Source organism: Hipposideros armiger, unplaced genomic scaffold, assembly GCF_001890085.2.
Source record: "Hipposideros armiger isolate ML-2016 unplaced genomic scaffold, ASM189008v1 scaffold_540, whole genome shotgun sequence".
NCBI lineage: Eukaryota > Metazoa > Chordata > Mammalia > Chiroptera > Hipposideridae > Hipposideros > Hipposideros armiger.
This window is the reverse complement of record NW_017731890.1, coordinates 785,103-800,760: the sequence shown is the minus strand read 5'-3', so window position 1 is coordinate 800,760 and position 15,658 is coordinate 785,103. Positions and strand designations below refer to the sequence as shown.

The 15,658-nt window shown below is 49.6% G+C and overlaps 1 protein-coding gene and 1 pseudogene across 1 annotated transcript; both read left to right on the top strand.

The window, feature by feature from the left end:
• The first annotated feature begins 3,390 nt into the window (after positions 1 to 3,390).
• LOC109396738 (U1 small nuclear ribonucleoprotein C pseudogene) lies at positions 3,391 to 3,836 on the top strand (annotated as a pseudogene).
• A 3,207-nt stretch (positions 3,837 to 7,043) lies between these two features.
• On the top strand, positions 7,044 to 15,612 carry LDLRAD2 (low density lipoprotein receptor class A domain containing 2). The gene is given in 6 exon segments (XM_019668861.1): positions 7,044 to 7,125; positions 8,266 to 8,348; positions 8,351 to 8,489; positions 8,492 to 8,704; positions 11,734 to 11,865; positions 14,768 to 15,612. Coding segments are annotated over 6 exon segments (996 nt in total). The 3' UTR covers positions 15,115 to 15,612.
• Positions 15,613 to 15,658: the final 46 nt, after the last annotated feature.

Genomic DNA, 15,658 nt, shown 5'->3' with positions numbered 1-15,658 from the left:
CTCACAGTGGCTGCTGGCTACACACGGTAGCCCATGGCAACCCACTGCCACAGGGGCTGCAGCCTACGCCGTCGCCGGCGACTCACGGCAACCCAGCTCCAGGTTGAGCTGTTGTTCAGCATCTTAGCTGTGGAGGGCAGTGTCACTGGCTCTCATAATGTGGGATCCGAACCGGGGCCCTCTGGCGTCCCAAGCCAGTTCTTAATCATCGCGCCACTCGGCCGGCCCAATACTGAGGCTTCTTGGTGAGCTGCCACCATCTCAGGCCTCTACGCTGAGGGACACCCTGCAGCCTCCCAGCAGCTGTTTCTAGGATGCTTGCAAGGTTCCTTATTGGCTTTGACTGTCCTCTAGGGGACGTTTTTTTCTCCAGAACCATGATTACTGGCTGAATTCCCCAGGGGGAAGAGTTAGGGCACTGTCCAAGCCCCTTGGTCTCCTCTTCCCTGTGTTCACTCCCGTGGCAGTATCACCCCGTCTTGTGGCTTTACATACCATCCATGTGATGACTGTTTCCGACATATCTATCCCCAGTCCACACTCCCTCCCTGAACTCCAGACTTGGAGATCCAACTACCACTTGTCATCTCCACTGGAATGTCCAATAGGCATTTCAATCTGAATGTCTCCAAAACGGGACTCCTCGTCGTCCCCCAGCCCTGCTCCTACCCCACAGGTCTCCCCAGCCCAGTTATGGCAACTCCATCCTTCCAGATGCTTAGGCTGAAACCAGGGTGCCATCCTTGACTCATCTTTTTCCTTTATACCCCAAGTCCAATCTGTCAGCAAATCCTATTGGTTGTACCTTCAAAATATGTTTACTTTCTGCTATCCTGGTTCAGGCTATCATCATTTCTAGACTTACTATAATACTCTCCTATCGGGCCGACTGGGTGGCTCAGTTGGTTGGAGCATGAGCTCTGAGCAACAGGGTTGCCAGTTCAATTCCCACAAGGGTCAGTGAGCTGCGCCTGGGCTAAGCAGCCATGAGCTGCTGACAGGCAGACGGATGGTTCTGCTGGTGAGGGCACATGCTCCTAAAAACAAGGTTGCTGGTTTGACTCCAGCATGGGGTGGTGGGCTGTGCACCCCCTGCAACTAGATTGAAAGTGGCGACTGGACTTGGAGCTGAGCTTGAGACCTCCACAACTAAGATTGAAGGACAACAACTTGACTTGGAGCTGATGGGTCCTGGAAAAACACAATGTTCCTCTTCCCCAATTCCCCAATTAAAAAAAAAATATCTTGGGCCGGCCGAGTGGCGCATTGGTTAAGAGCTGGCTTGGGACGCCAGAGGGCCCCGGTTCGGATCCCACATATGAGGGCCAGTGACACTGCCCTCTACAGCTAAGATGCTGAACAACAGCTCAACCTGGAGCTGGGCTGCCGTGAGTCGCCGGTGACAGCGTTAGGCTGCAGCCCCTGCTGCAGTGGGTTGCCATGGGCGACCATGTGTGGCCAGCAGCCAGTGTGAGCGGCCAGCAGCCGTGAGCAGCCGTCCAGAGGCCTGCGACTTATCTGTCTTGCCCAGGAAGAGCGCAGTGATGGTGCCAACTTGGGCCAGTGAAGCAACGTCCTCTACAACTAGACTGAAGAACAAAAGGACAGCAACTTGTCTGTTCCCTTTCCCCCAATTCCCAAGCGCTGTTCCCATCCCCCAATTCCCCAATTAAAAAAAAAATCTTTATAATAGTCTCCTATCTGGTCTGGTCCTACAGCATCTGGCCTTGCCCAGTAGTTCTTTTCTCAGAGAAAAAGCCAAAATCCTTACAATGACTTGTAGGGCCCATGTGATCACATAGATACAATGATTCCACGGGAAGGGCACTTCTGAGTTGGGCTCTGAAGGATGCATAGGAGTTTCCATGCAGAAACTGTACTAAATGCATCCCAAGCAGAGTACCCAGTACATGTCACAGTCACAGGGGAACTCATTCTGGGTACATGCTGGTATGGCTAAGACATGCTACACAAAAAAGTAGAGGGGAATGACAACAATATTACAATAATGGTAACTTCCCAGCCCCTTGACTGGCCTCTGTGCCTGAAATTTCCCTCCCTTTCATGAACTAGGATCACTTCCTAGTAGACCCTTTCATATTTCTAGTGACCACTTCTTAAGTGTTTACAACATTCTAGGCACTGAATGTAAGCTTGTCACATGCTTTCTCACACTTCTTCATCACAATGACCCTACAAGGAGGGTATTCTTTTTTTTTTTTTAAGGAGGGTAGTCTTATGAGCCTCATTTAAATGAGGAGAAATCTGAGTACAAGTAATGATAATAAATAAGGTTAGTAAGGTAAGAGGTGGAGTATTCTCCCAGGTCCCTTTTCCTAGCTGTGTGACCCATGGGCAACCTCTCTGTGCCTCAGTTTTCTCATCTATAAAATGGGGACAATACTAAAGTATTTTATTGGGTTATGGGGAAGATTAAATTAAAACAAGGATGTAAATTCATTTTTCAAGTATCGATAACCTCTGTTTTCAGCATTGGAGATTCTTCAGGGAACAAATAAAGACTCTACCCTTACGGAATCCTTTCCTGACTCCCCAGGTACCTCAAGTTCCTGTTATAGTGAAGATGGCAATTTATTTAATGATTTTTTTTATTGTTGATTTATTTGTTTAATCTGAAGCCCTGTTTAATCAGGCTGTGAGCTCCCTGAGGGCCTGGTATTGTGAAGCATAGACCATTTGACAGACCCCCCCTTTTTTTTTTAAGATTTTATTGGGGAATTGGGGAAGGGGAACAGCCAAGTTGTTGTCCTTCAGTCTTCGTTGTGGAGGGCGCAGCTAACTCAGCTCCAAGTCCAGTCGCCATCCGGCCGCCTGTTGGTAGATTGTGGCCGCTCAGCTCAAGGTGCTGTGTTCAATCTTAGTCGCGGGTGGGCAAAGCCCACCAACCCATGTGGGAGTTGAACCGGAAACCTTGTTAAGCGCACACGCTCTAACCACTGAGCCATACGGCCACTGGTGGGCAGCTCACAGCAGCTCAGCTCAAGGTGCCGTGTTCAATCTTAGTTGCATGTGGGCATAGTCCACCATCCCATGCGGGAGTCGAACTGGCAACCTTGTTGTTAGGAGCAAGTGCTCTCACCAGCTGAGCCATCCTGCCACCTGTTGGCAGCTCAGTGGCAGCTCAGCTCAGGCGCAGTTCACTGGCCCATGTGGGAATCGAACCAGCGACCCTGTTGTTCAGAGCTTGCACTCTTAACCAACTGAGCCACTCATTTGGCCCTGAGGGCCCTCTTTAAACATACAAAATTATAAACACAAAGCCTAGTTTGGGAGTGAATATTTATTTGGAATGAGGGAAAAAAATCACAACTTTTAATGTTTAAAAAACTGACAAGCACATTTCCAGTGGCACAGAATGGAGTGGCCAATATGCCCACGTTTTACTGTCACTACTGCGATATATACCTCAACCGTGACTCTCCATCTGTGAGAAAGACACACTGCAGTGGTAGGAAACACAAAGAGAATGTGAAAGACTATACTATCAGAAATGGATGGAAGGGCAGGCTCAGAGCCCGGCTGACAAAACCACCGCAGCATTTCAACAAGGGAAGATACCTCCTACTCCATTCTCTGCAGGGGCAATGATCCCACCTCCCCCAGTCTCCTGGGTCCTCCTCGCCCTGGTATAATGCGAGCACCCCTTATGGGGGGCCCTCCTCCTCCTGAGACGATGCCTGTGGGACCTGCTCCTGGAATGAGGCTGCCTATGGGAGGCCACATGCCAATGTTGTGGGGGCCCCCAATAATAAGACCTCCCACCCATTCTCATGATGGTACCCACTTGGCCAGGAATGACTCGACCAGACACATAAGGGGGGAGCCTCTTTCTATAAGTTTTTTTTTTAAAGTTGCAGAAAAGGAGTTTATTAGAAGTAAAAATACATTTCAAAGAAACAGAAGCGGGCCCGAGCAATAGAGAATGGCTCAAGGGCCATTATTAGAAAAGAAAGTACACTCCAAAGAGTTTGGAGTGGGCTGAGCAAAGGAAGCTCAAAAGGCCTCTTTCTATCAGTTTTATATAACTTGTTCTATTTCACCAGGAGATTCTGGATGTTTTCTAACAGCATAACAAGGAAGGCTCGCTTCCCGTTCCTATCAAAGAGAGAATAGTTTTGGAAGGGAGTAATGGAACCAAAAAAAGTTTTTTTCATTTGTATTGTGAAATGTGAAAATAATACTGTCAACTCTTTTAGTTAAGGGCCTGCCAAGTGGTGCTTTGGTTAAGAGCTGGCTTGGACGCCAGAGGGCCCTGGTTCAGATCTCATATATGAGGGCCAGTGACACTGCCCTCTACAGCTAAGATGCTGAACAACAGCTCAACCTGGAGCTGGGCTGCCATGAGTCGTCGGCGACGGCGTAGGCTGCAGCCCCTGTGGCAGTGGGTTGCCATGGGCTACCGTGTGTGGCCAGCAGCCAGCGTGAGCTGCTGTCCAGAAGCCGGCGACTGCTCTGCCTCGTCCGGGAATAGCGCAGTGATGGTACCAACTTGGGCCAGTGAAGCAATGTCCTCCACAACTAGACTGAAGAACAAAAGGACAGCAACTTGTCTGTTCCCCTTTCCCCAATTCCCCAGCGCTGTTCCCATCCCCCAATTCCCCAATAAAAATCTTAAAAAACCAACAAACAAAAAAAGACACAAAAAAATGACAAATACCACAATGTAAATAAAAAATAACAAGAAATTGTTATTAATCAACTGCCTGGCACTCTTCTGTAATACTTTTTTCTTACTTTTTTGGCTGCACACTCTTTTATCGTTTATGTGACAATGGTATATTTTCTACAACAGGACTAGAAAGATAATTCAGTCTTTCCTCCAGCATGCTTGATCAAAATTAGTTTTTTATTAGTGATCATTTAGATTTCTTTTCCTTCAGCTTTGCAATTCATTATTAGTAAGGTTATTTATACACGTAAGGATTTCTTGTCAAACTTGTGATTACCTCTTCACATTTCTTACATATGTGAGCAGTAAGGTTTGGAAGGATTTTTCCCCAGACTAACTTCTGGCTTCATACATTTTGAACCTTATTTCTCTTCCAGTACCCTCACACCACTGGAGCCAGGCATAAGAATGATCTCTGTCCTGTACTTTCATATCACAACACAGGGGCAGACAGCACAGTGGGCAGTAGTATTCCTGAAGCCATTCTGGGGCATCCAGAAATAATAAAACCTGTAAGGAGGTAGGACGCCATAGGTGTGTACCCCCCAAACCCAAACCAACGCCCCCTTAGCCAGATTCCATAAATGCCTGTGGCCATAGGACATGAAGAGATGAGTGATGGAGGAGATCAGGCAGAAAGAGGCAGTGGTCTGAACTGACTGTGGTTAAAATATCTCACGCTTGCAAATATTATAAAAATATATAATCCCACGCAAATAATGTATCCTAAAGTTTAAGCATTATGAGCTTCATGGTAAACCCATTCCTGCCGAAGGCCAACTTGAGTCCTATCAAGGCTCCCCAAGACGCAGCCTTGGACATCATACAAAATAGGATATCAAGATTGCATGAATGTCAGCTCTAGAAGGGAGGGCCTTAGAGAGCTCCGGCACCAGTGGTTTAACCTTCTTCTCGAGTCCTGGGACTCTGGGTTGGGGTCTCAAAGGCTATTACTGGGGACTTCTTGAAACAGTGCACCTCTATTTAAATAACGATGATGACACTAAGAGTCATCATTCAGCCTAACAAGCACTGGGCACTTTACTATGTGACAGGCACTATTCTAAGTACCCAGCTTGTAACAAGTTACTTAACCCTTACAACATACCTATGAAGTTAGAACTATTATCCCATTTTTCAGATGAGGAAACTGAGACTTGAAAAGTTTCAGTTTTGTAAATATATATAGGTTCCATGTAAGACACTTTTTTTTTTTTATAGCTGAGCCATCCTGCCACCTGTTGGCAGCTCAGCAGCAGCTCAGTTCGGGCTGGGAATTGAACCTGCGACCCTGTTGCTCAGAGCTCGCACTCTTGAGCGAGCTCTTAACCAGCTGAGCCACTCAGCCAGCCCTTTAAGATACCTTTTGAAAAAATCGTTCTATTAATGACTATTTTTGAAAGAGCTTGAAATGGTTCAAACCCCTTTTTTTTCACATGGGGAAGTAAAACCTAGAAAAAGGGAGGTCATTTTCTCAATGCCATACATATATTCTTATTTTCTGGATGCCTGCTCTGTGCCAGGCACTATGCTATGACCTAGGGGTTCAGAGAGCAACAAGACACTCATGGAATACAATTTTAATGGGGGCCAATAGACAATATATACAACACGATATAAATAACCAAAAACAATTCCAGTGAGTGCTGATATAATCGATTTGGGGAGATGTGATTGAGTGACAGGGCAAGTCTGAATTCGGATAGGGGTACTCAGGGAAGTGTGGTCTGAGGAGGTAACATGTGATCTGAGACCTGAATGACCTGAAGAAGCCAGCCATGGAACACTATGGGAAAAGAGCACTCCAGGTAGAGGGAATTGTGAGTGCAAAGGTCCTGAGGCAGGAATACTTTGTAATAGAGCCAACTCCTGGTCTGGTCTCCTTTACTACTTGCTGCCTCTCTAGGCGCTCAAAGACGTCCCTTGGTGTCCCGGGCCTCCCTTAAGCTCAATCCCTACGATGCCGATTTATCCAGGAAGGCCCCAGCAGTCTGGGGCTGTTGAGCCTGCTCCAAGAAGCCCTGTGGCTGAACTGGATCTGAGTTTCCTGGTTTCTGTCTGGCAAGGGGTGAGCAGACATTCCTCCCCGCTCCTCTGCCTTCTCTCCCCAGGCTCCAGCCCCAACCCCAAATCTCCATGACAACTCTAGACACAATCCTGATTTGAAGGAGGATCTGGAACGGGGAGCACAAAGATCACTGGGACGAGACCACTGGAGCTAGCTGACTTGCCTCCCCTTATTCATTGTATCTTGTAAGCTTCCCAGCTGGCCTGGCCCAGCCCTCATACCCTGGTCTCCCCTAAACTGAAGATTCTGCAGGTCTGCCCTGTTGCTGGGCACAGCAGCGCCTGGATGGAGGCCTGTCTTCTGCAGCTGCCCCAAAGGCTGCTCCTGCTGGGGGCAGCCGCCCTGGCTGTGTCTGCGCTGGAGACAGGTGAGTATGAAGGGACTTGGCAGGAGATTCTGGCCCCACCACCCTTAGAGATTATGTTTCCCCAATCAACACTCACTCTGATGGGCTAGGAGCCCTTGAGTCGGGGGCGGCTGGGAAACCCTGTGCCTGGTCTCGCTTGGTACCCCCAAGTTTATCCTAAACCCCTCTGGAGCTCCAAGTCACCCAGAAGCAGGGGTCTGGAGGAGTGATGGGGACAGCCCTAGGTCGGGCAGTGGAAACACTGTGAACTTTGGGGTTAGACAACCCGCATTCACATACTCACTCTGCCTCTTCCTTCATTTCTACCACTGAGATCATTGTTTCAACCCTCTAAGTCTCAGTGTCTTTAGCAGTAAAATGAGAATAGGCCTTTACCCCTTAAGACAATTTATTATCATTCCTATAAGGAGAGGTACACCATGAAAGACACGGCCTGGCACACAGAGAGTGTTCGAGTCACTCACTCTCTGCACCTCACTCCATCCTGCTGGCATGCTGCTTCTTGATAGCTGAGGGAAATCAGGGTTCTTCCAGCAAAAAGGAACAGGGAAAGGCTGCTGGGTGGGCTGGTGCTGGGCTGTGTCTCCTCCATCCGTAAATAAGGCAGTAATAATAGCTAACACTTCTATAGCACTCACTAAATGCCAGGCACTGTCCTAAGCACTTCACTCGTTGTGCATGCCCACAATCCTTTGGTTTCAGCTCCAACATACAAAAAGCTGTGGAAACCAAACCTTGTTCCTAACTAATTTATTGGCAACACCTGACCTGAACTGAGGGGAGGCTGTTTATCGTCTTTGTCCTGCTTAGGATAAATGTTCCTACAATTGCTCTAGAAAATGTAATCATGGAGGGCTGCAACATAATATACTGTACATACATTATATTATCTTTCTAAAATCTGGAACATTCTGAAATACATCCTAGGGTTTTTAAATAAGAGACTGAGGATTTGAATTAAATTAAATTATTTAATCCTCACACAAATTCTGAGATTGCTTAATCATCCCCATTTTACCGATGAGGATACTGAGGCTCAGAGAGGTTGAGTGGCTTACTTGGGGTCGCACAGCATGCAGGGGGCAGAGCCAGGCTTGGCACCAGGCCAAGTGGCTCCAGGGTCTGTGCTTTTCGCTGCAGCCGACCTGGTGGACCTCTGCGGGCAGACATTGCAGGGGGACGGGCTGCTGCTGCTGCGCTCACACTCCGCTTCGCGCAGGTTCTAGACTTCGTGGTTCCGGACACTGACTGCAGGTTCTGGGTGCGGGCGGCGGCCCCCAGCGACAGGATCCGCTTCCAGTTCTGCTGCTTCTTGGTCTACACCCTGACCTCGGCGTGTCCAGCAACCCCAGCGCCCAACGCCTCTTCCCTACGTCTGCCCACGCGTGGGCCCGCGGCTCCTACCTGCAGCTCTACAAGGGCCCGACGGGGGCGCCCCGGGCCCTGGGAGCCCCACTCTGCGGCTTTACCATCCCTGTCCCGATGGAGTATTCTGGGGACTTCCTGGGCTTGCGCCTGGTCACTAGAGGTCGCCATCCCTCCGTGGACTTCGTGGGCGAAGTCACCTCTTTCCGGTTGGGTGGGTTGGGGCTGTTGGCCAGGACTGGGGCCTCCAAGCTGGGGGCAACTGCTGGCCTGGGGCCACCAATGGGTCTCTTGGGAGCACTAGAAGGTGGAGGGGGCTGGGTCCTCAGGAAGGGAAGGTGGTGACTGATGGCAGGGTTGAGAGGGTCATAGTAAAGGACCTTAAATCTGGCTTCCATGGGTGAGTACACCAGACCACCCTGTTAGTCCCTGACACACACATGCTCCCACTCACTCATGCGTTCACACACATCTCACATTCTAACACACACACTGTACATGTACACAACTGCACACCTTGCACACCCACACTGTGATGCACAACTCGCACACCTCACCTACTACACATTCACTCACAATTCACATCACACACCTCATACACTCACAGTACCACCTTGTACACTTCCACACAACTCACACATTCATGTTCACACATTGGCTCCTCTGTCCCGGGTCAGCCTTTCAGATGATTGCAGAGGGGCCGAGTTAGGACTGTTGATTGTAAGTGACAGAAACCCACTCAAGCAAGGAAAGAGAACTGATATTAATGACAGTCACTTAATAAGCATTGCCTTTGGCCCTTCGCATGTCGGATCTCACCTATTCCCCACAGCAACTCTGCTGTGCCAGTGTTCTTATCCTCATATTTATAGATGGGAAGTGGGTTGGGGGAGGTTAAGGGCCCTAGCCTCCCTGCTCACAAGAGAAACAGTGGGGCTTTCACTGCTAAAGTATGTCCTCTGGCTCAAATTGAGGTCAAGGCTTTAGTTTCAGCAGGTTCCCCCAGGATGGGAGACACAACTCACCAATGTCACAGCCAGTGTCACAGCAGAGGCTGTGTCCAGTGATAACAAGCAGGTGAGCTGCTAAAGTGTAGAAGGTTCCAAAATCACGCAGTAGCTTTATCACCATCTCTGGCTACATATCCAGACTGGAGAATTAAACATGAGAGCCAACATAGATTCACTGAGAACTAGACTTTGACACGCCAGGCCCTGGACAGCCCTTGAACACTGAGCTGGTCGGAAGCACCCCCATGCTGTCTCAGTTGTCTCTGTAGTCAAGTCCCACCGTTCTTCCCTGGAAATGCGCATGGTCTGAATTTTGGATTTTAGATTCCGCTTCTCTTCCCCATTAGAGTCTCTGGCTCTGGAGGAACTATATGAAACTGTACCCTAAAGTCTTGGGGCCATGACCAATGGTGCCTGGGGTCCCCTTCTGGCTCCTGTAGGTTCCTATTATGTTGTTTTGAAACAGCTTTCACTGGCTGATTGGAAATCAACCCCCCTGCCTCTTTCCCCCCCCCCGTGGCCTTGCCCTCTTTTGAGGTGCAGCTGTCAGCCAGAGAGGCCAAGAATGTTGCCACTGCTCTGTGTTTAGCAGGATTGGGCTCCAAAAAGAAGGTGGCAGTGGTGAAGCCATATCACAGCCCTGGCTTCCTTGGATCAGTTTTGTCATGTGAATGAGGAAGGTTCATTTCACCTCCTTGGGTCACACAGTCTCAGTCGCTCCCACCCGCAAGCCTACCCTCCCTGGCTCCTGCACACACTGGCATTGACAGTCACATATAATTCTCCATACATGACGACCATGCTACCAGTTCTCTCTCATAGACATTCATTCTTACACCTACATACTTCCTTTGTTATTCACTTTCATTTGCAAATGATGGAATCCCAACTCAAGTTGGCTTAAGCCAAAGAATTTTGGGGGGCTCCTATAACTGGAATATTAAGTATAGCTGGATCTAGGACTTCAAGGAATGTCACCGGGTTCAGTCTCTGTTTCCTTCTCTCTCTTTGCATTGTGTGGGTCTGTATGGCTTCCATTTCAGGCAGCTCCTCTTTCTACGTGGTAGCAAGGTGACCCTGCAGCTTCAAGTCCAAGGTGACCCTTACAGCTCTAACCTCAATGAAACAGAGAGTGAGCATCTTTTCTTATGGTTTTAGCAAAAATCCTGGTGTCAAATCTGGTTAGTCATGGCCAGGAAATGGATTGCTCTGATGCCTATGGTCACCTCTGAGCCATGGTACTGGGCAGTCCCATCTGAACCAGCTTTTCTCCACAGAATGGAATGCTGGGTGAGACAACCTATCTCCCACACCCTTGCACCAAATCATACAATTCCTTCATCTGTGTATATCTTCATTCATTTAACAAATATTAATTGAGCACCTGCAATGTGCCAGGTACTGTTCTAGGCTCTAGGGATATAGCAATGAAGATAAAAGACGTCCCTGCTCTCTTTGAGCTGACATTCTGGTGGAGCGGGGACAGACCAAAACCAAATAATCAAGTAAATCCATATTCTGCCGAGGTAGGATGCTGCAGAGGAACCCAAATCAGGAAAAGGAGGGTGGGATTGCTGGGGGAGGGGCGGTGTGCTGTTCTTACATGGAGGCTAGGAAAGGCCTACCTATAAAATGATACTTGAGCGGGGACCTGAAGCGAGTGAGCCATGCCGTTACTTGCGGAAGAGAATACCAGGCAGAGCTGACGGCAGGCGCAATGCCACGAGCGAGGATTAGCTTGGAGGTGCTCAGGTTCACGGGGACACCCTCGGCTGCACGCACGCACTCATGCAGACACAGTCACAGCCACGTGTGCCACAGTGTTTATGAGCGTGGGACTGAATTCCTACTCTGCCACTCAGATATGAGTAGTGCAGCCTTGGTCAAGTGACCTAACCTCCCTGTGCCTCAGTGTCCTCATCTCTAAAATGGGGTTAATAACAGTATTTACCCCATAGGGCTATGGTGAGAACTTATTGAGCTCGATGTGAATGAAGTGTTTAGAACCATGCCTGGCACAGAATAGGAACTCAATAAATGTTGGCCATCGTTGTCATGATCATACACCCGTCTCCCATGCAACTCTCATTCATATATATTCTCATCTGCATGCACATGGAATCAGCCCTCTCCTGCTGATACCTCCTACATTGCCTCACTATAGGGCCACACATCCCGCTGCGTCATGGGCTGGCCCAGGGTCCTTATAACATGCCTCCCTTTTTGGCCCCAGGATCCTGTGGTGCCTACTTCCGCTGTCAGAATGGTAGGTGCATCCCCCTGAGCTTGGTGTGCAATCTCTGGGGCATGGACAACTGTGGTGATGGCAGTGACCAGGCTTCCTGGCCACCAGCCAACTGCAGAGGTCAGTGATGGATGTGACCTTGGCCCTGCTGGGCAGCTAGGTGGGAAGCCAGGCCTAGGTCCCCTTCCCCAGGGGAGAGCCTCAGTGGGGAGGCCAGAGGCAGGGGCCCAGGAGGAGATAATAAGGTGAAGCACAGTGGTGGGGAATCGGTTCAGACCAGATGACCTGAGGATGAGAGCAAGTTAGAGCCAGAATAACACTAGAGATGATCTAATCCAGTTGCTTTCAAATGGCATTTTAGTGCTGAAAGCTTTTCCTAAAAGGAAACTTGCAGAGGCCCAAGACATCAAAAGGAGAGATGCTCTATTTAAGTGGACATGGGGGACTCAGGGCCTGGCCAACTGATGTCCCACTGAGGGACCTGACTTTGACTCTCACGCCTTAATTTGAAATCCATTGATCCAGGCTGATTCCCACATTTTACAGATGGGAAAACTGAGGCCTAGGAAGGAGAAATGACTCTATGGCCCAAGGTCATAACCAGTGAGTGACATAACCAGGCATGACCTCTGTGGACAGGGACACCAGAGTAGGTCACCCAGGAATATCCTTGGGAGTCTGGAGATGTTCCTTCTCCCAAATGGGGCTGGCAAGTACTGTAGAACAGGTTGTTCACTGCAAAAAACACCTGGCTAAGGGGTGAAATCCACTTCCCAAGTCATTCCTTGGTCTCCTTTGCAGGTTCCTTGTTGTCTCCCTGACACTCTGTGCTTTGTGCCATGAGGCCCGTTCCTGTGTCTGCTTCTCCTCCATCCTCCACACCCACTCCCTCGGCGGTCTCCTTTATAATGTATCGCCAGCTGGACTCGTCTTTGAACTCTAGTTACATAACCACTTCCCTACTCATCTCCACATGGATGTGCAGGCGGCATCTCAAATTTAACTTGGCCCTAAACTGAACTCCTGATCCTCAGCCCTCCCCATGTCCTGGTCCTCACCGGTTTCCTCTTCTCACCCAAAATGTTGAGTCACCCTTCACTCCTTTTTCCAGCCCATAACTAGGCCATAAACACTAATGCAGCTGATGTTTTTCCCATGATAAGACTGAAGTTGTGGGTTATGAGAAAGATTACAGAGGTAGAATGTCATTTTCATCACATCATGTCAAAGGTACATACCACCAACCTGATTCATGACTGTTGATGTTGGCTTTGATCACCTGGCTGAGGTCGTGTTTGTCAGGTTTCTCCACTGTTACCCTTTCTCTTTCTTTTCTTTCTTTCCTTCCTTCCTTCCTTCCTTCCTTCCTTCCTTCTTTCTTTCTTTCTTTCTTCCTCTCTCTCTCTCTTTCTTTCTTTCTTTCTTAAGATTTTATTGCGGAATTGGGGGAGGGGAGCAGACAAGTTGCTGTCCTTTTGTTCTTCAGTCTAGTTGTGGAGGACGTCGCTTCACTGGCCCATGTTGGTATTATCATTGCACTCTTCCCTGCTGAGGCAGTCACTCGCCGGTCATTGGATGACCGCTCATGACGGCTCATGGCCGCTCATGCTGGCTGCTGGCCACTCACGGTAGCTTATGGCACCGCCCCACAACTTCCCGGCCAGAGGAGCCTTTTAAAACACTGAGTCAGGTCATGTCATTCCTGGGCTCAGAAGCCTCCACGCTCCTCACTCAGCCAAAGCAAAGCCTCCCAGGGGCCCGCCCACCCTCTCGCTCCCTCAGCAACTGCACACTGGTCCCCAGCAGCTCCTTCTGTGCTCATCTTGTCCTGCCTCTGGTCTCTCCTCTGCAAGGAAGGCGTCTGTGTCCCCAGAGATTTTCATGCTCATTCCTTTGCTTCCTGCGGGTCTCTGCTTAACCCTCTCAGTAAGTTCTCTCCTGACCCCTTTATTTAAAAATGGCAACCCTGTGTCTATGGACGGGTGAATGGATAGACAAAATGTGACGTGTCCACGCAATGGAATATATTATTCAGCCCTAGAAAGGAAGGAAATTCAGATACATGCCCCATGGATGAAACCTTGAAGACATTCTGCTAAGTGAAATAAGCTAAACAGAAAAGAATAAATACCGTATGATCCCACTTATGTGAGACCGACGAGTAGTCAAAGTCATAGAGACAGACAGTAGAATGGTGGTTGCCAGGGGCTGGGGGCAGAGAGAATGGGGAGTTGGTTTCGTGAGTATGGAGTCTCAGCTTTGCAACATGAACAGTCGGAGATGGATGGTGGTGATGGTTGCACAACAGTATGAATGTGCTTAAAGCCACTGAACTGTCCACTTAAAAATGGTTAATGTCTTATTGTGGTTTATTTCACAATAAAAAAAAAAAAAGCAACCCTGCCCCTCGCCAACATGGCCCTGTCCTTTTACTCTGCTTAATTTTTCTCCATAGCACTTAACTCCGTTTGACATGTTTTGTGTCCCCTCACGCTAAAATGTCAGTTCTATGAAGACATTTCTATGTTGCTCACTGTCGTATCCCCCAGCCCCTAGAGCGATGCCTGGGGTAGAGTAGATTCTTGAGAAATATGAGTCAAATGAGTGGAAGAAAGAGCCTCGTTATGCCTCGGCTTCCTTATCTGTAAAATGGGGGTGATACACCTAACCTTTCACGGTTGTTATACACTTTAGGTGAAATATTGTAGGTAAAGGGCCCAGCACTGAGCACCGTGTCTGGTGCACAGAAAAACACTCAGTACCTGCATATCCTTCCTGAGAAGTAGCTCCACTCATAAACCCCAGGTCCTGGAGCTAGGCTGCATGAGTTCAAGTCCTCCCTTATCACTTCCAGCTGCATGACCTGGGCAAGCGCCTTAACCTCTCTGTACCTCACTTCCTTTATCTAAAAAATGGAAATACTAATAGTAACAAACTCAGAGGGGTTTTGGGAGGACTCAAGGAGGTAATCATGCCCTAGAAGGGGCAGTTCTCAGTGTCAGCTTGTTATTTCCCACTGCAGGTCCCTCTCTGGTGCCCAGCCAAGCGGGCAGTATGGAGGACGATACTTCTAAGTCTCCAGCTGTCTCCCCAGCTCTCGGGTCGGCAGGCCCTCTCCAGATTACAGCTGAGAGCAGCCCCCCAGCAGGCCGGGCCCCTGTACAACAGGATGCAGTTGTGGAAGGTAGATGGCTCTTGGTTACCACCGGCCCCACTCCTCTCATCAAGATCACACTTGTCCTTTTCCAGGTGATGGGGATGGGGGCAGCAGGCCCCGGCCGAGGCCTGAATGGACTCCCCCTTTCCTTCCGCAGGTCCCTGGCTACAGAGGGTGGCGCTGACCTCCTCGCTGCTCCTAGTCTCTGCTGACCTCCTCAGGGGCCTCCTCAGGTGCTGTTGCTCCTCCAGCTGGCTGACCTGGTGGGCTGGTGCCCGTGGCCTCTGCCTTGGCTGCATCATCTGTCACACGTGTCCTGGCCAGGTGGCCCTTGGGGGGCTACAACCAAGCGGGCCAGGCTTCCGGGGTCAGGGAGGCCATCCCTGGAGAGGCTGCGGCTTCAGAGGAAGGACAGTGGGCTCTGGGGTCAGACAGACCCTGGGCTCTGTCCACACCCTCCAGAGGGCTGGCTGTCTGACTTTGGGAAGGTTACGTTAACCCTCTGAGACTCAGTCTGCTCCTCTGGAAAATGGGATGATTCCTGCCTCATGGGGCTGTGATGAAGACCACAGGAAGTAATTGGCCGTGCAGCTCACGTGGGGGCTGGTACTCTGCTGGTCAGTGAGGGCAGGACCTCCATGCCCAGAGCAGGAAGCAAGGGCCTCGCTCACCTGAAGCTGCCTTGCTGCACTCCCAGACACACCTGCCCTGCTCTGCCCCACCTTGGCCCATGCTCAGGTTCCACCCAGTCAAGCC